The sequence below is a fragment of the Periplaneta americana genome, chromosome 12 (genome assembly GCF_040183065.1).
Source record: "Periplaneta americana isolate PAMFEO1 chromosome 12, P.americana_PAMFEO1_priV1, whole genome shotgun sequence".
NCBI classification, from domain to species: domain Eukaryota; kingdom Metazoa; phylum Arthropoda; class Insecta; order Blattodea; family Blattidae; genus Periplaneta; species Periplaneta americana.
The window spans coordinates 162,644,810-162,665,589 of record NC_091128.1 but is presented as its reverse complement, the minus strand read 5'-3'; the positions used below and the strand labels follow the sequence as shown (position 1 = coordinate 162,665,589).

At 36.4% G+C, this 20,780-nt stretch overlaps 1 protein-coding gene across 2 annotated transcripts in view; it reads right to left on the bottom strand.

Moving 5' to 3' along the window:
• Gmap (Golgi microtubule-associated protein) overlaps nt 1–20,780 on the bottom strand; it is a 190,198-nt gene that overhangs the window by 48,485 nt on the left and 120,933 nt on the right. For both annotated transcript variants that reach the window (XM_069842445.1, XM_069842446.1), the window contains 12 exons: nt 18,966–19,125; nt 18,798–18,880; nt 16,918–17,052; nt 15,372–15,489; nt 13,565–13,654; nt 13,316–13,440; nt 12,576–12,713; nt 11,271–11,381; nt 10,297–10,431; nt 8,425–8,563; nt 3,548–6,360; nt 2,383–2,502 (listed from right to left, as the gene is read on the bottom strand). In XM_069842445.1, coding sequence (XP_069698546.1) covers nt 2,383–2,502; nt 3,548–6,360; nt 8,425–8,563; nt 10,297–10,431; nt 11,271–11,381; nt 12,576–12,713; nt 13,316–13,440; nt 13,565–13,654; nt 15,372–15,489; nt 16,918–17,052; nt 18,798–18,880; nt 18,966–19,125 — 4,167 coding nt within the window. The remainder of the gene's footprint in view (nt 1–2,382; nt 2,503–3,547; nt 6,361–8,424; nt 8,564–10,296; nt 10,432–11,270; nt 11,382–12,575; nt 12,714–13,315; nt 13,441–13,564; nt 13,655–15,371; nt 15,490–16,917; nt 17,053–18,797; nt 18,881–18,965; nt 19,126–20,780) is intronic.

Sequence of the window (20,780 nt, the reverse complement as noted above, 5' to 3'; positions counted from 1 at the left end):
AAACATAGTTGTAAAGTTTTTGAAAATTTTTCAAACAATTTGTATATTATATCGCACAAGTATAACGCAGAACTCACTGCTATGCTTCACCTCAGTTCGGACTTCCACTCCCAATTACGGGCATTCTGGCACACTGCATTAACTTTCAGCAATGGTCCTATTGTTTCTACCAAATATTTGTAAAAGAGGAATGACAAATATTACAGAAGAAAAACAAAATTTGTAACGCTGACCAGAAAAAAAAAAAAAAAATTGAATCCCTATTTACTTTCTGTTTCATGTGCAGCATCCTCGGAACCTGAAGAATTAGAATTTGAAGTTTCTTCTTCTATTTGAAAATATGTCTCTAAGTCAGTTTCTGCTCCCCCACATCTGATTCACCACACACATTTCTTAGTGTCTCGCACCCTATCTCACACTGCAAAACTTTGTTTATATTAGGTTCATGTGAATTTTCAGCCTCATCGAGAACTACACACACGTCAATATTTTCAGCTATAGGTGCATCACTGCAACTTGCTATTGCTTCTTCGACGACCTTCTTTCATTTATAAACAGAGGAGCGTGTAGTATCAGAATCGTCTTGGGGAGATTCTCCTTTCAAAAATAGGAAAGGGACAGAAGTTTTCTTAATTTTCATAGGAGTTCTATTGTCTTTCATTAAACGTCTTTTTAGTAAAGACAATTCTTCAAAACCAGTTTCACGGAAATGACTGGAACACACAACAGTAGTTTTCGATAGTGTAAAATCTTTTCTGTTGATTTTCTTCACCCATGTTTTAAATCTTTGCAGTAACTTTTCTCTGTTCGGAAATACATGAAATGATACCCCTTCTTCATGTTCTGTTTTTGTTGTTCCCTCTGAACACGAAAAATCACAACACCACGGCATTTTAAACCGTATTACGATACAATTTCTTCTGTTTAGTCTACTGTAGTTCAAAATCGTTCATATAAAAGAAAATACGTCTACATAAAACCACAACATTGATATGTGCTGGTTTTATGATTAAATGAAAAGCAAAACATGACTTCACACAATCATAACTAAGTCCGAAATTCTGTTCACGTTTACTACAGCGAGAGAAGATTATTTATTTTAATACAAAGCGCTGCGTTGCACTCGCCGATGTTCTCGGTCTACTACGCAATCACACCAGTTCAGTGGCTGTGACGTCATAAGTATTTGTGCGGAGTCAGTAACTCAAGAACCATGCCTCGCATTGACATGCAGCAAATTACATTCTACTTAGATTGAAAAACGTGTTTGATTAAAGCCAACTTAATTTTATCGCGGACTGCTCCTTTAAGATTACATAACTTTGATCCAAGTTCACACCTTTTTGCCCCCTTTATTTCAGCATATCACCCATTCTAAATCTACAAGCATATATTTCTGCTAACACAATGATGTTTTTGCTACTATTTGGATGCAGTCACCTATATACGTAATCAATAAATTCAAGATTGATGAATGAAGAACAGCCAAATGTATTGCTAAACAACTACCTAAGTTCAATTGTAACAGCATGATAATACGACACATAAGATTTTATCAATTTTATCATTATTATTATTAATTTATTAATCATCTATTATTGTTTTATAAATTTTGTCTTTTAAATTTATTACTATTACATCATCATTTCACTCATAGTTAACAAATTCAATTTAAACCTTTTATATTGCTGATATTCATACTTGGCAATAATTTAATGCTTGTCATTTAATCATTCATATGTGTTTGTAACATGAGTTATATGCATATGCAATCACATCTGACATGTCCTGGAAATCATTTTCTACAAAAAAACAAATAGATAAATCTTATGGATTGAACTCAAAATATTTTCATTATATTATATTAGATTTATCTGAATACAAAATGAATTGTAAAATAAATAGATGACGCTATAATATGCTCACCACATACTTAATATCTCAAATTTTCATTTTTTGGACTATGGTTCTTTTAAAAAAAAACCTTCAATTAATGATGATGGCCATGACTATGCAAGATTGAGTAATTCCCGCACAAAATAAAAAAAATACAGACAATATATAGCCCAATAAAGCATTCCTAATAACAAAAAAAGTAATGTGAATTCTCTTATCAATGAATACAAGTGTCTTCTGAAGTAAGAACTGAATAGACTTTAGAAGCATAACAACACTGTGAAAATACATACACTAAAATTCAAGAACACACAGATTTAGCAGGAAAAAGAAACACTATGGAATAAAGAGCAAATTAATATCAACCCTTTTGTTTATACCAAGTAAGTTGCAATACAGAGGTGATTAACCGTTATAATGTTTCCTCCTTAATTAAGAACTGCAGGATGCAGTACATGTTCCCACAGTACACAAACTACTTCTCACCTCGTTCTGCAGGTACTTGTTCCGTGTCTGTTCTTGAAGCAAGCTGTCTGCCATGCGACTGCACTCAGATTGTAAAGTCTCCAATTGGACTCTAAGATCTTCAGGTAATGTAAGTTCATCCTGTACAGAAAAAGGAATATTTTTTATGCCAATATGGGTTCGTCTGACCAGAGTAATCACACAAGTTCCATACAAATTATTTCAATGTGTTCTCAGGTAAGGCCTCTTTCTTCAGATATTCTGCTATATCAACTGAGGCATTTGTTGTTGTTAGGCAGATGTTGGTACTAATCGGAAGACTGAACCAATGTAATTGATGTGTAGTAGTTGTGTTGTGAATATGAGGCACTTATAAATTTCAGTAACAACATTTTATATGAGACACATTCACGAAGTGAATTCTGTGAGAAAATTCCACAGGAAGTTCCTGGATGGGATACTGGACGTGCTTCCGGAGTATGATATGCAATCAGTGACTCACAGCATCAAAATGCTTTATGTGGAGTGTGGCACTGGATGGAGTAGGAACATGGACATTATGACGAAGTGAAGAGAAATAACTGGACGCATCTGAAATGTGGATATGGAGAAGAATGGAGCGTGTGAAATAGACAGACAAAATAAGAAAAGAAGCTGTGTTGGAAAGAGTGGGTGAAGAAAGAATAATGCTGAAACTGATCAGGAAGAGAAAAAGGAATTGGCTGGGTCACTGACTGAGAAGAAACTGCCTACTGAAGGATGCACTGGAAGGAATGGTGGACAGGAGAAAAGTTCAGGGAAAAAGAAGATATCAAATGATAGACAATATTAAGATACATGGATCATATGCGGAGACAAAAAGCAAGGCGGAAAAGAGGGAAGAATGGAGAATGTTGAGTTTGCAGTGAAGGAATTGCTCTTGGGCAAAAAACTGTGAAAGAATATGTCCTTTGTCTCACTAAGACACACAGATGTCTCTGCATGCCAATATCTGGAGTGAAACGGAAGGCGTGTTTACATGATAATGTCTTATGAAACCACAAAGATAAATTAAGGATAAAAACAGAAAATGAAGTAAAAAAAAGTAGAAAGCAACACACTTCAAATAACACACAGTCCTAAAGGGATCTAAAAGGAGACTGTCACTATAAACTTAAAGGAAGAAAGAGCACAATATGATAGTTACCTTTTGTTGAGTAGATGTCATTTCCTTATTGCTATCTAGGGTTGCATGAGCCGGTTCTTCCCACGGTCCCTCTGGAACTTTCTGAATAACTTCAGGATCCTCTGAAGCACTGATCTCGAGTTCTTGAATTCTCTTTTTCGCTGCAGCCAGCTCCTTGTCCATAATGAGTGTCTGCTTCTGTTTCTCTTCGTACTGGTGGACAAGCTCTTCGTGTTGATGAGTCAATGCTTTAGAATTCTCCATTTCTTGTGTCAGAACATCTGTCAGTCGTTGTATTTCATTGTGATACTGCACACTTTCTTGATGCTTAATTTGAACTGTCCTTATCAATTCCATTCTTTCACTGTTGAGTCTGTTTAACTGCTCTAAGAGTGTGTCTTTATCAGCAGCCAGTTTGTCTTTTTCCTGCAGCAGAGTGACCAATGTATCAGACTTCAATTTCAAAGCTTCAATTTCCATATCCTTATCTTTTATAATCTTCGACAGATTTGCAATCGTTTCCTTGGCCATTTGTGTTGCCTCCGTGTCCTGGAAATGACGCTCTTTGTCAACCTCATGTTTAGACAGGATTTGTTGCAGCTGGTAATTTTCTGCTTTCAGTGAATCGTTCTCCTGTGTTCTTGCATCTATCTCAGACTGGATCCTTTGCTGCTTCTCCTTTAAGCTTCGAATCTCATCTTCCATTGAGTTTTCTCCCTCCACTTTCTGGTTCTGGTCTGCTGCTTTTAACTTTGCATCACTCAATTCTTTCTGAGCAGCTTCCCACTTCTGCTGTAATTCTCTCAACTCTTGTTCCAGAGTCTCCTGATTCCGAAGTCTCCCCTCTACTCCAAGCAGTCTTTTGCACTCTGCCTCCAAGTCAGACTTTGCCGATACAACTCCCTTCAATTCTTGTTCCAGACGAATACTCTGTTCTTTCGTCTTTATAAAGTTTCTCTCCATCTCCTTCAGTTGCTCCTCAGTAACATGCAACAACCTGCACTTCTCTTCTAACTCAGTTGCATCATGCAACACTTGCATCAACTTCTGTTCTGCAATGGCTGCCCTTTCTGCTGCCTCTTTCTCAGCTTCCTCGACATATCGAAGATGTTTCGTTGTGGTTTCGAGCTGCTGCTCCAGTGATAGCTTATCCGTGAGTAACTTATTTGAATCCTCCTCCATTCCTTCTGACAGCTTTTTCAATCGTTCCAACTCCCGATCTAAATGTTCCTGATTGTGTACTCTATTTTCAATCATGTAAAGCCTTTTGCATTCTTGTTCTAACTCATCACGCACGAGCAGTGCTTCACTCAGTTGCCTCTCTGAAGCTTCAGCCATTTCCTTCCATCTTTCTACCTCTTTATCTGTGTCATGAGTCTTAAACGAACACTCTGACTCTGCAGCATCAACAGACAGCTTTCTCACCTCTTCTTCCAAATTGCTTAGCCTCTCGTCTTTGTGACAAAGTTCAATCTTAAGCTCAGCACATCTGTTCTCTAGCTCTAACCTTATTTCCTCTGCCAATATCTTTTCAGACTTCAGTTCCGAAATTTCTCTCCTGCTTTGGTTTACATCTTCATTGATATCAGCCAATTTCTTTTCTATTATACTTTTAGAATTCATTGCTTCACTTGACTGAGTTTCTGTATCACTTAGCTTTAATTCTAAAGCACTTACTCTATTTTTGTAACTACCTAGTTCTTCACCTAAACGTTCAATATGTTTGTCACATTCAAGCTTAATCTGAGAAACATCAGCGAGCTGTCTATTTGTCATATCCGCGTGTGTCCGAGCTGCCAGAAGTTCTTGCTCTAGTCTTTCAATATCTGACTGCAATTGCTTATTTTCTTCTACTAAATTACTGTTTTTTATTTCAGATGCCTCGAAATCTTGCCCTGAGACCAACTGTGAATGTTCCATGTCGCTTATCTGGTTTTGAAGACCTTCCTTTTTTCTCAGATGTTCTGCAATTTCCTGTTTTTGTTCCTCTATCGTCAACTTATCCTGGTGAGCCTGATGATGACTTTCAGCTTCCAGTTTCTGCAGCTGCTTGCGTACTGTTGCCAATTCTTCGTCCAGGGCGTCCCTGGAGGTTAATATTTCCTGCAACCGTTGTTCTGCATTAGTAGCCACTTCCTGCCACTTGTTCACCTCTGTTTCCAAGTTCTCTTGGTTCCTCAACGTTGCAGTCACTGTTTCGAGTCTTCTCACAAGACCCTGTCCTTCCTCTCGCAGTTTCTTTGCATCGGCCTCGAGATTAGATCTGGCTTCCCTCAGCACCTCTATCTCGTTCTCCATCGTCATCATCTTCAGCTCCATCGCTTCAGCCTCCTCGCTGTTTTCCGGTATTGGGGCCAGCCCCTCGCCACCTCCACTCTTGCTCACCATGAGCTCCTCTATCATGCTCTTCAGCATCCTGCACTCTCTCTCCAGCTCGTCGGCAGACTTGCTCTTCTCCTCGCAAGTGTGTTTTGTGTCCCGCAGGTCCTTCATGAGCTCTGCGACTTTACGTTCCAAAGTGTCTCGCTTCCACTTACACTCAACACACATCTTTGCCAATGCCTCCACTGTTCCGCTGAGTACGTCCTCATTCTGATTGTTATTACTCAAGCTGTAATAATCTTTTGGTATTTCGAATGTTAAGAGTTTCGAAATTTTCTCCTGGAATTCCTTTTCTACGTTACGTCTGCATTCCGCATGCAATTCGTGAGCAAGTGGATCAGTCTGGGTTGCTGCAAGTTCTACAGAAGTCTTCTGCTGTTTGAGGTTCGTTAATTCAGACTCCAATGCATCGTTCTGTTTCTGGAGCTGCTGTTTCACCTTTAGTAGCTGATCTGAGAAATGACAAATAGAAAAAATCATTAGTGGGGAGCCAAAACATTGATGTGAATTGTATGCCATAAGTCTGTTACTTCTCATAGCTCCGTTCTTTAATAAAAATAATTCAATTATGATGATAAATTATTAAGCAATGTGGTCACCATTTACCAGTGTTCATGAATTTCGTTCTTAAAATATAATTAAAATACAATAAATAATTAAAACAGTTGTACGAACACATTTCATGAAGAAACTGTTCTTTTATTAGATATGTTTCGGGATTACTCTTCTCCATCATCAGTAATCTCGAAACATACAGTAGCGTGCAAATTAATCCGAACAATGTAATTACTTATGCAAAAACACTCAAGCGGGATAAAAAAAGAATCTAAGACATACCTCAATAATCTATGTGGCCTCCCTTGTTCCTAATATCAGCTCTGAGACGATTTGGAATGGATTCCACTAATTTCCCACAAATATTCTTCATTTCTTCATTGCGAAACCATACACCAATGAGGGCAGAAATCATCTTCTCCTTTGTAGAACAATCCATTTTTTGCATTCTTCTTTTGCAAATTGACCACAAGTTCTCAATGGGGTTGATGTCGGGTGAGTTGCCTGGCCAGGGGAGTACCTGAATATTCTTCTTGTTGAAGAATTCTGTAGTTTTTCGAGACGTATGGCATGGTGCCAGGTCTTGTTGGAACACACCTCTGCCATCCGGAAATGATTTTTGCAGCTGGGGTACGATTCTGGTTTCCAATAAGTGAATATATTTGTCAGAATTCATCATTCCCTTGATAGGTATTAATGCTCCAGGCCCTTCATGTGTAAAACAACCCCAAAACATTACTTTAGGGGGGTATTTGGGTGCTTGCTGGAGATGAGCTGCTGTTACTTTTTCGGATGCTTTCTGTACGTAAGAAACATGGTGGCCATGGACCTCGAAATGAGACTCATTGGAAAAAAGTGCATTCTTCCAGTCATTCACTGTCCAGTGTTGATGTAATTTTACCCACATTAAGCATTTTTTGCACATAACAGGGGTTAGCAGTTGCTTCTTAATAGGATTATGAGCCCTTCGTCCAGCTTCCAAAAGCCTATGCCGCACTGTTGTGACTTGAATATTCGCCCCAGTGGTAGCCATTAACTCGCGGGTTAAGTCGACAGCAGTTAGTCTAGGATTTAATTTACTTTTCCTGACAATTAAACGATCATCTGCAGGTGAAGTCTTCCTTTTCCGGCCACAGTTTCCTTTTTTCTGGAGTGTGATGGATCCAGTCTCCCTGTATCGTTTTATGATCGAATTAACAGTAGCCAAACTGATGTGACATTCTGCAGCAATTTGCCTCTGTGTCATAACCGTTTTCGTGGAGTTGTACCCATTTGTGAAGACGACAGAATGTACACAGGATTGCAGTATTAAGTCTTCAACACAACTGAAATGCTTATAAGTACAAAAACAACAGGCAAAATGTCACATATTATAAAAAAAATAATGACAGACCTTCAGCAATGGAATTACACGTACTACAGATGTCAATTAAAGCGGTATGAGCAGCTGTGAAGCCAACAATGATAGAAAATGTAAAAATATGTCGTGTTCGGATTAATTTGCACGCTACTGTATCTAATAAAAGAAGAACAATTTCTTCATGAAATGTGTTCATACAACTGTTTTAATTATTTTATTGTATTTTAATTATATTTTAAGAAATAATTCTATTATAGTTAACTTGTTTTCCATTTTATAATCAAATCTCTTACTGCCCAATATGGATCCATATAAATAAAGTTCCACAGGTGTCTTACCAACACAGACTTCCCCCGACTTTTTTAAAAATCACGTTTAAAACTACGATCCATTAATGCTTTCATTAATAAATACTTTATAAAGTAATTTGTTTGTATTAATCATTAATTTCTTTTCGTTCTGCTCATGAATCTCGCATTTTCTTTATTTTCAAATTGCTCTCATTTTCTTTATTTAACAATAGCTGTAACTTCTTAGAAATGAATCGTTGTGAATCAAGCTGCATAAACCGAAAGTGGAATATAATTCGCACTATGCATACCGATTGCCCCCTGATGCTGCTCGTCTAATTCTTCCAGACTGTTTGTGAGGCCTGCATTCTCCTCTTGAGCTCGCGCCAACTGAGATTCCAAATCCTGAACTATTTTTGCCATGGCTTCCACTTCAGATGACAGACACAACTGAAAGATATGAGTTAATAAAACTGTGAATGTCATATAACAACCATAGTTGCTGAAAAATCAAACTTATGAAGAATCTCCAAAAAGAAAGAACTATCTGAAAGTAATTTTAGTATTATTTTTTTTTGTTAGTGTTTTAACTGGAATAAATGAAAATTAATTTGTTAAATTAAATAATACAGAAACAGTAAATGATCCAAATTAATTACTATTGCTACTACAGAGCGTGCCAGCGATAAGTACCGGTTTATTCTTCGGCTGCTGGGCGGCACAGTGCTTGAGTGACTGCTGGCGCTTCAGCAAATTAAAACTTACATGCATACTTACTATCTATAATATGTTGTATTTAACATTAATTATTATATTAATTACAGAATTTTGTACTCACCCTCACAACAGTAAGACAATAAACAGTGAAAGATACACATGCCTTATTTTGGGACCATTGTGTGAAGAACTGACATATAATGAATGGTTAACAGGGTATTTTCAACAGGATTTTTATTTAAGGGGAACATTAAAAAACAGTCTGTATGCAAATAATACTCACACAATTGAACAACTGAAAGATAACATTCGTGACGCAATTAGACACATCATTGCAGTGGGGCTCATGAATGTGAAAAATAGTTTTTCACGCCGATGTGAACTCTCTATAGCGCAAAATGGTCAACACTTCCAGCAGCTACTGTCATGAGGGTGAGTACAAATTCTGTAATTGATATAACGTATATAATAATATTAAATACAAAATATTATGGTAAGTATGATGTAAGTTTTAATTTGGTGAAGTGCTGTGAGTTTAAGGGCCCCGTTGCCAGCGGTCACTCAAGTACCATGCTGCCCAGCAGCTGTGAAGAATAAACCGGTACTTATCACTGGAACTCTCTGTATGTTTGCCCCTTCTGCAGTAAGAAAGAAGACACTATGCACATATTATTTGTCCAGAAACTCGAAACCTAAGCAAATTATTTAAGAAGAGAAAATTCTGAAACTAAACAATAAAATAATGGTTGTTCTCCAGAATCTCAATTGGTTATTTCATAATCAAATTGCCTACATAAATCCGATAGCAGGAACGATATGAAGATCAGAGAGATAAAAAAAAAGTTTGTATAAAACAAGATAAATAATTATATTAATAAGAAATGATGCAGAAGAGTACGTGGGGGGGGGGGAAGGTAAATTTCTACTTATTGGTCTAGTTAAGACGAGATAGGAAGAGAAAGTCAAGTTGTAAACTTTGGATTGTTAGAAGTTTCATTTCCGGTTATAATAGTGATTAGTTAGGTTAATGGTAAATGTTTTACATTTAATAGAAGTTTAATAGTCTGGTATGAAGAGTATTATGTATTGGTAATTTTTAAATGGATTTTTATTGTAAGAGTTAGGGCGAGTGTCTGAGGAACAGGAATGTAAGCTTCTGAAAGACCGCTAACAAATTTCATAGAACAATATATTTGTATGATGATGATGATATCTAATTATTATTATTATTATTATTATTATTATTATTATTATTATTATTATTATTATTATACTCTTACGAAAGTGTCAACTTGGCAGCCTAGCTTCCATACAACAATAATAATAATAATAATAATAATAATAATAATAATAATAATAATAATAATAATAATAATATAAAAAATACGATACTGAAAGCCAAGTTGACGATGACATCTATCTGGTGTGCACTGTAATGCACGGAAATGCATGGTAACACACTGTACCTTTCCTTGCTGCACCTGATCTTTCTCTTCCTGAAGACGTGAAAGTTGAGCAGTCAAGTCCTCTACATTTTTCTGTAAGGTTGTATATGCTTCATTGTGAAAGTTGGACGAACTTTTCTTCACATCTAATAGACCCTGTGAAAAATAAGAGATGAATAAAAACCTGAAAGATTTTATAAGAACACAAGCTTGATATACAGATTTAAATAGCTCGCTACATCATAAAATTTTATATATCATTCTGAAAATTTTCATTATCACTACCACACAGTGCCATTTCACACACAACCATATAACAGTACTTCCGAGTAGTGCTGCTGTGTGGCTCACTCACGTCTCCCTCACTAAGATCCATTACATTCATTGTCAGCTTTGCAGCATCAACCGTCAAAGTGACCTGTCTCAGGGGTGAATACCTCCATTTAAACAATGTTTTACTGCTGGTGGCGATCCTGAGAAGTACTGCTGAGTAGCAATGTGTGGAAACGATCTCAACGAGAAACCAGTGTTTCTCTGACATTACTTGTCATTAGGTTTGTGAAAAACATATAAACAGAGGAATTTATACTCTTAGCATTACATTAACAAACAGAAGTCATAATCATGTCTTATAAGATTCTGTGTAACTATCTAATTTACAAGTTCATAATGGTGACTGAGGTGGTGGCAGGAGAAATGGTTGGGGTGGTAGTGGCAATGATAGAGGTAATAGTGGTCTTCATGGGGATGGTATTGATATTGAGAGTAATAGGCGATAGAAATCTAGTGATGATCAATGTAGCAGTGAAGAAGAGTGGGATGGTCGTGGTGGTAGTTATAGTAATAATAGATGATAGTGTATAATGGTGATAGTAGATGTGGTAGTAACAGGTGGTTAATTGTGAGGGTTGTGACAGAAGTGATGGCATGAGATAGCAAAGAAGATAGTGTGGTGGAGGTGATGATAAATAAATCAGATATTCATTAATAATTACTTTTTGTGCAGTAACGAGGGCCAGCGCTTCTTCTTTCTCCTTGAGCTGCATCTTCAAATCGCATAAATGCTGTTCTAACATTCGCTTTTCAGCCGTCCAATCTGATTTCAACTGAAAGAACATGAAACTTAATTTAATTTCACCTACTAGAAAACATGTTACCAGATACAAAATTGTTTCTCTCTTCTGAAGCATTTATAGCAAAATCAAGTTCTACAAGACAATATGTGAAAAACGTGTATGAAATAGATTATCACTCAGACAGAAAACAGACTCTGTACGTGTGTGTGTATGTTTGAGACACTGTTCTGTTCTTATTGGAAGATACAGATAATTGGGGGTTGTGCTGTTCATTAATTGAAGTTCTACGATCTGAATAGTACAAGGTTAACAGTCCTCTGGTAAGGCTGATATCCTACGCTAGACTTCACTTAGTCCTAGAGCACCATAAAACTAGCAAGGAGATACAATGAAGCATCAATTATATAGATGTTTGGACACTTCCTAAACAGAAGTTTGTGTGGGCTCTTGCTTCATTTATACTACCAAGTAAATTATACCAGAGTGTATATTGCACACACGCGCAGACAGCACAAAAAAAGAAGAAAAAAAAGACAGAGAGAGAGAGCATAAATAACTACAGGGGTGCAGCATACTGTAACATCATTAGGTAAATGTAAACACTAGAGAATTTTTTTCGCAACATTATTAGGTAAGTACAGTCATTAATGATTTTTTTTTCGCGCAAGTTCACTTTAAGATAATAACACTCATACCACAAGTGACCTAAGATGACAGTTCCGAAAATCTCTATCACTCAAAATATTGCCCTCCCCTTTTTTAATGCTGCTGAAGGAAACTTCAGTCCCGTGTTCTCATCAATAACAAAATTAGAACATCAGAAAGTCAACTGCATTTTCATTGACATCAGCCCTCATTAGGGCAAAATTTTATGGCAAAAAACTCGGAATCCACTAAGTAAATAGTAACTGGTCACCTCATATTATTACTTCACTTCTCTCATCGCATACTGGTAATCAATTGTAACGAAAAACTTAACTACAAAATCTTGAAGTTCAGATACAAAGCATAAGCTACATTTTAGATCTGGTATTAGCAATGCACAGAACGACATTCAAATGTTTCTAGACAGGGCTGTGCTTGTTGGAGGGAAATAATAACTTGTCAGGACAGAGATATGTTATTAAGGATTCAATAATATGCTGGAAACGCAAAAAAGACGTAAAATAGGTTGAGCTGTTATTCCAGGGAACGCCTCGATTATTTATAAATCAGGGTACTTACCACTTCGTAGCTTTCAATATCCCTCTCATACATCTCCATATTTGTTTGTAGCTGTGCAATTTGAGAATCCAGCTTCTTCTTCATGACAGAGAGTTCAGATCTTTCAGACTTCGTGGATTCAGTATCAAAGCTATCATCCTGTAAATAACTACATCTTTAATTTCTCATAAAGCATAATACACAGGAAATATCGTGATGACAAAAAGCTGAAAGAGATGTGGCCTTTAAAAAATTACTATTCAAATAAAAAAAATCTATGATTTAATAAATACATTAATTATGTTGGAGAGCTTCTAATTTTATTAAGGCGAAACTGACCATCTAAGCTTCTTACCATATTGAATATGAAAGTGCACAAATATTTTGCTTTACTTACACAATAGCTGTCTCCAAAATATCATACAGAATAATGAAATTCTGTACACGATTTGTTAAAATTATACCAAATATATTTCGTACTTTATAAAACATTATAATATTACTTTATTAATTCTGTTATTATATTATATATTCCCATAACAGTAGTAATAGTACTGACAATTAATTCCATTAAGAAAAGTTCGAATACATAAAGTAACAAAAGTCTGTAGGATGAAAATACACTGAGTATGAGGGACTTTCTATTTCCAGGAGTAGGTATTCTTAACATTAATCTCTTTAATGTAAACCCATTATATATGCCCCTTTTTTCTAAAAATGGAGAGCTGAGCTGATATATTAAAAAATTTGTATATACTCACATCTGCTTTCTTACTCCCACTATCAGAATACTTAGAGTTCAAATCCACATTATCCATACCAACTGAACATTTCTCTTCTTCTCCAAAACAGGCACCCAATTTATTGGTAGGGTCATAATTGCTTCCTGAAAATATTATTAGTAGGTATTAATAACAGGCGAATAATGTACCAATTTAAATTTTAAAATTAAATGTACAAATGATGAAATATGACATAAAGGAAAAGGATTGTTTGGTATGTCTACATACCTTTCACAGTTTCTGTGTTGCCTGCTAACTCCAACTGTGCATTCCTCAATTTCAGAACTTGATTTTCCAGTTCCAAAGCTTTTATGGTACCTAGAACAAAAATATAAGATATCATGCAAAGCTGCAACTTTGTTTCATATATTGCAATGCACATTCTAAGTCGGGATCAACCGGAGTTGATCTCTTGACATTTGCTAAGCATGTGGTTATAAAACATCTGCAGGTCACAAAAAGAAAATCTTTGCCACTGCTTTTCTATGTGCTTCCACAGCAATCTAGTCTATTAACAAATTTAATTTCTTGTGTTTTCCAACATTATCACATTTCCATGTGCTTTTACTTTTCTGCTTGCAAGTGTGAGGTTATTTCTCAAAAAGATCTATTGCACCTGTCTTGACTTCATAAAATTTTACTGTTTTCTATGCAGTCTTTCACACTTAATTATCTGTGCACTCTTTGTTTATAATCCATTTAGGGAACCTACAAAATCTAAAAATGAAATTGTAAACGCCAAATGTCAATATGATATGTATTGAGTATTGCTGCTTATTTTAGCTTGGTGATTGTCTAGAGACTTTGGTGGATGTTTGTTGTGATAACTGGTATGGGTAAAAAAGTATCAAGGTATCTATTTTCCAAGTATGCTATTATTTCTTTTCTATGTATGTTGTTTCCCTTTAGCACTGCAACATCAATTATTATATTATCTATCTTCAGTTTGCCTGTCAACAGGTGCATATTATTATTATTATTATTATTATTATTATTATTATTAGCACCATGACACGGTGCGTCCTCAGGTTGCGGATAGAGGAGACAGCCTCCAGATATGGAGGGTAGCTGCGAATATATTGAATAAGCAGTCGTGGACAGCTGATAAGGGTTGGTCCTCCAGCTTAGGGGTTGGGCGAAAGGCTAACGCCCATCACCGGTAAAAAAACAGCTTGTTACGAAACCCTAAAATAAACCTCGGAACAGGACTGATTCTCTGGCATGACCACAGCAAAGGAATAAGGTTATGAGATTTGGTACTTGGAATGTTACAAGTTTATATAGAACAGGAGGGGTAACATTAGTAGCAATAAATGGGAGGATAATATTAAAATAGATTTGAGGGAGATGGGATATGATTGTAGAGACTGGATTAATCTTGCTCACGATAGGGACCGATGGCAGGCTTATGTAAGGGGGCAATGAACCTCCGGGTTCTTTAAAAGTAATTTGTAAGTATTATTATAAGGGAAATTAAATTTTCACACACACAAAAAAAAAAGTTTCCCCATATATGTTAACAATTTCCGCAAGTGCTTAAAGATCTGAGGAGTCAAAATTACGGTCATTGATGTAGAAACGTATCTATAAAATGTAAATAAGATTTCGTCAAAAGGCAAACACCAATCTCAGATTTGTCAATTATACATTTTTATATTACGATTATCACATTCATGTGTCGACTTTTTCAACACGTTCTCTGAATTTTATTAAAGAATAAACATAACAATTTGCAAGCTATATAATTCATAGTTATCATTAAAATACATTTCAGAATGGTTGAGAAAAGAATTAATTAACAAAAAGCCCTGCAATACTCACAGCATTGTGTAAAATTAAATAAAGAAAAAGAATTAAAATTACATCATGTATCTTATAACGATTTTCATTTCAAGGTATGACAGTAAATGAATTTGAATTGATTTTCTCAATATGGACATTTTTTTTAATTTCTGGGTAGTGTCATCTATTGAAAAATTTCACTGTAAAATGATTTGGAACAAATGAAGGCCGAAAGATCAAGTCGAGTTCTCACCATGAATGAGCTCCTGCTGTTCTGGATCACCCAGTTTGTGTATGATGGCTGCTATTTCTGCAGTCAGATGTTTCCCGTCTAACTGCAGCTTCCTCATATTCATCTCCACCTCTCGACTCTGCATACAAGAACAGTAGCAGCTTATGAAAACTGAGACTTCCACAGCACCAAAGTTTAAGATTGACTTGTACTGTGTTCCACTACATGCATTTCATTTGTCCTTGCAGGGCCACTTCCTTCAAAAGAGAACTAAAGGCCAGAGTTTCTTGCACAATGTATAGTATAGTATAGTATAGTAGTATAGTATAGTATAGTATAGTATAGTATAGTATTTATTAGCTGTCGTTATAGCAAAAGCTAATGACATTGTCAAATTACACGTGTGAAATTATAGTGCAAAAATGAAAATTATTCTATTACAACACTAAACATAAAACAAAATGATCACAAATCTCCTTAGAGTTTACAATTGAGAGTCAAGATTATCAAAATTAGGCTAATATCTAGATGAAAATTGTAACACACTGATCACAAATATTGATTTGATTAACAATTTATGAGAATTTCCTAATATATTACAGAATTATAATACAATTCAGAGAAAGAAACCTAAAAAATATCTACAGCTTGATTTTCTGATTCAAAATATTCTTGTACAGAATAGAATGGGTTTCTAAGAAGCCACGTTTTCACTTTGACTTTGAATATGTCAAGTGACACTTCCTGTGCTTCCTGTGGAAACATGTTGAACATTCTACAGCCCAACATGTTAGGACTACTTTTAACTTTGGATAGTCTGCAAAATGGTATGTCCAGTTTTTCTTTATTCCGAGTATTATACTCATGTTTATCCATCCTACTGGTGAAGCCATAAAGATTTTTCTTAATGTAAAGAAGGAGTTCCAGAATATATTCATTAACAACTGTTAAGATGGACTCCTGTATGAACAGTGGTTTACAATGTGCTTTGCTTGGTTCTTGTGTGATAATTCTTATTGCTTTCTTCTGAATGAGTAGGACTTCAATAAGTTTATTGCTGTTTCCCCACACCAGGATTCCATACTTCAATATGCAATGTATGGCATATGGAAGAATCCGCACCTTGAAGATGGAGATCTGGTAAAATTTACTGGACATATCTCATTATTGCTGTGAGGTGAGAATGCTTAAGAAAATTATTAGAACAAAAACTGAGAGTAAGAGATGCATTGGAAGACTAAAAATGAGATGGGTGGACAGCATTAACCAAGATGTTAAACTACTTGGGCAACAAATTTCGAAAGTTATGCTCTTTTTAATAGAGAAGAATGAAAGAAGCTTTTGAGGAAGTACAAGGCTCACAAATGGGCTATCATGCCTCTAACTATGATCTCATCAGTGCCAAAACTAAACTCTGCTGATCACTATCTTCGCGTATCATCCTACCATATGCGTTAATGTATTCTGGTTTACAGATACCTTATCTAAGAAATGGAATCCAGAGAGCAATCATGAAATGCAACAAACCACATTTATAGTACTCGTGAAGGGCTTGCTATATTTTTACCTTTTCTCCCATCTGAATAATTCTGTTCACCATGTCTTGACGAGCCCGAAGTAATTCAGTCTTCTGTGCCCCAGAGTCTTGCAGCAGCTGCCATCTTGTCTGTTCTACCTCCCCTCTGATTTCACTAGTGTTCATCTGTTAATAAAACATCTGAGTTCATCCCAAGTTTCACTATCTTTAACAAGGAGGAGAAAAGGAAATAAGAATGTTGAGGTTTTTTTGAAAATGTAACATGTTATTTTCGAGAAAATCTTAATAATCGAGTTAAAATTAAATCACTGATGAATGTTATTGAACAAGTAACTGCGTTCATATTATATAAGTGACTAAATTATATATCGTGATTATGTAAGTGTTAAAAGAGTGTATCCAAGAATGAAGATTAAAATAAACGAAGCAGTGTACCTCTGAACGACTACTTCACATAATCTTCATATTTACCAATTCATTTGTCCCAACAACTGTTTAATTTATCACCATAAGTCCAACTAATATCCATTAACCAATTATGCACTATTCAGTGAACTTATCAATGCAGGACGTAACTCTATGAACTGGATGCCAGACACTCTGGACTTTTGACAAGGAATGTGATTTTGTTATGAAAATACTATTTTCCACACATTCTCTAACCTATTCATCGGTGATCTGGAATCGTGCTCGGGCATGAGTTCGATTATATTTTTTTATCAGTGGCGCTACAGCCCGTGAAGGGCCTAGACCGACCAGCCGGCTGCTGGCCTCACGCCCACATGTCGAAGCAGAGGTGGACCATCATCCAACCAGAATGGAGGTATCGTGTGGTTAGCACGATGATCCCCCCCAGCCGTTATAGCTGGCATTCGCAACCGGATTTCGCTACCTACCGTAGCTCCCCAAGTGCATCAGGATGCTGGGTGGGCACCGGTCCCATACATTGGCCGAAATTTCATGAGAAAATTTCTTCCCCCACGAGGACTCGAACCAGCGCGCATTCCGTAGCGCGAGTCCTAGGCAGAATGCCTTAGACCACGACGCTACAGCGCGGGACGAGTTCGATTATAGCTTGGGCTAATTATCTCGCTGTGTTTTTTTTTTGTGGGGTTTGCCCCAATTGTAAAGTGAATGTCAGGTTATCTATGGCAAATCCCCGGTCTCATTTTGTCAAATATCATCTCTCTATCACCAGTTCTATTGATTCTAAATAACCTAGGAATTGATAGAACATTGTTATATAACCAACTGAAAAAAACCACCTTGGATGCACTGTAATCATTGGAAATCTCTACCACAAGTCTCCCACAGCCGATACTTAGGGCCTTTTCATACTAGCCGACCAGTCATACTGGTAAGTTGACAATGTGAGCAACTGAACAATTTCCATCAATAAATTTGATTAATCTCACTGAATGCATTTTTCCGCAATCATTAGTAATAATGGTGCCAAAAATGAAGATATGGTGTTACATATCATTTCACTACATTTAAAAAAGAACTGTACTATACACTGAACACTGATCTATATGTTGCCGGCAACTTTTACAAATTAAAGTATCAAGTGAATGTCTGTAATTGTGTTACAGATCATTCTTTTCAAAATTCTTAGTGTGCACCATGAGACAACGATTTAATATGAGGGCTGGTTTCCATTTTTTATTTCATTAACATATTGCTTTATTTTTTTTCTGTAAGTAATCTTCTAAATATGACGTACAATTATTTTACCATTTGTGGAGCTGAAGAGATTCAGTGTATTGTTAGAGTTGTGTGATGGATACGAAAAAATGGTAAAAGTAGGAAAAGACAGGGTGGAGGAGAAAATATGGAGTGAAAACGAAGGAAATGAGAATGTTATAGAAATGTATATTGTACTTACTTTTAGCAAATGACACAGAACTTACCTGTGAATCACTGAGGTGATCAAACATCTGTTGGTGGACTTTGTGAAGCTCCTTCTCCAGTTCTTCTATTCTGCTATCAGCATCTGTTAACATATGAACAATTAACAAAATAATTCCGGTATCGTCTTGTGATACAAAATTGGTACCTACCACACAAAAACATCATACCTTTCAATGCTCTTGCATTTTCATCCTTTGTTTGTGCCAGTTGTTCTTTGGCATCTCGTAACTGGCAGTGAAGTTGCTCCAACTCAGAAGTTGAAGTGGCTTCCAACTGTTTCGTGAGCTTCTGCACTTCCTCTTGCAGTTTTGTACATTGTACACTCATCTGAAAACAAGAAAATACTACATAAATCCATCTGACTTGTCACATATGATTTCTACAAGACACGAATAACAGAATTATTCTGCAAACCTAGTCTTTCAGGTGAAGCTCCCTGTAAAGCAGATTTGACTAGGTTTGCATAATATATACGTTACTGTGTACGTTAACAGAAAACCACAATTCCAAGTCACACAGAGATTGTGTGCACTCGTTGTGGGTCCTGGCGTTTCGTCAGCCCACACGAGTTGTGTGGATATAAAGGGAAAAGTTGAGACGGTGTCGGGTGGAGTTCCCGGGTAGCTCAGTGGTAGAGTGCTGGTACGTTCAACCAGAGGTCCCGGGATCGATACCCGGCCCCGGAACAATTTTTCCCTTGAAATTATTCAGAATTATTCTGAATTATAAACTTGCCATATTGTATATTTCTGACTCATACGGTCCCTGTACAAGACTGTTTCTACATGAGAAAGCAGATAAGAGTGTTCAATTTAGAGAGCGGGCTATGGGCAGGACTCTGACTGAATTATAGTATACAATGTGAGAAATGTTCTCTCATTTGTTATAACAGGGATGACCACTTTTTTTGGGTTTGAGGACTACAATAAGGCTTGGTGGACGATGTCTTGACCACCACTATGTTATAAGTAGAGTCGTTTGTTTTGTTACTTTTAGTACAAGTCAGATGCACATGGATCATACTAGCTCTGTTGCAATGTAGAAATGTGACTCATCTTCCACTCCATTTCGTGTTTACATCTGCTTATCCTTGTGTCTGCCTGTATAGACACTGAACAATGAGAATGCTACTCACGTACAAAATATACTGTCATATGCGTTTAATAATAAACAAAATATTTATTTAAAGCCATCTTATGGATATCAGAAGATTATTTTCACAATAAGTAAAACGCACCCAGATTCCTAATTAAGTCAGGTGAAGAATATAATGCGTGCAGCTCAATGTTGTGTAACTTTCCCCATTCTCCTGTAACTTCATCCTTCTTAGCCCCAAAGCATCTTATTCTCAAACATCCTTAACCTCTGTTCCTCTCTCAGAGTGAGAGTCCAAGTTTCACAACTGTACAGAACAACTGGTAATATAACTGTTTTATTAATTTTAACTTTCAGCAGTTTTGAGAGCAGACTGGATGACAAAAGCTTCTCAACTGAATAATAACAGGCATTTCCCATATTTAATCTGCGTTTAATTTTCTCCCGAGTATCATTTAGAAGGTATCGAGTATCAAGAGAAAAAAAATTATTGGTATCAAGGAAATTTAATACCTATCAACCTATCTCTAACTATTATTATTATTATTATTATTATTATTATTATTATACTTACTTACTTATTGGCTTTTAAGGAACCCGGAGGTTCATTGCCGCCCTCACATAAGCCCGCCATCGGTCCCTATCCTGAGCAAGATTAATCCATTCTCTAACATCATATCCCACCTTCCTCAAATCCATTTTTATATTATCTTCCCATCTACGTCTCGGCCTCCCTAGAGATCTTTTTCCCTCCGGCCTCCCAACTAACACTCTATATGCATTTCTGGATTCGCCCATACGTGCTACATGCCCTGCCCATCTCAAACGTCTGGATTTAATGTTCCTAATTATGTCAGGTGAAGAATACAATGCGTGCAGTTCTGTGT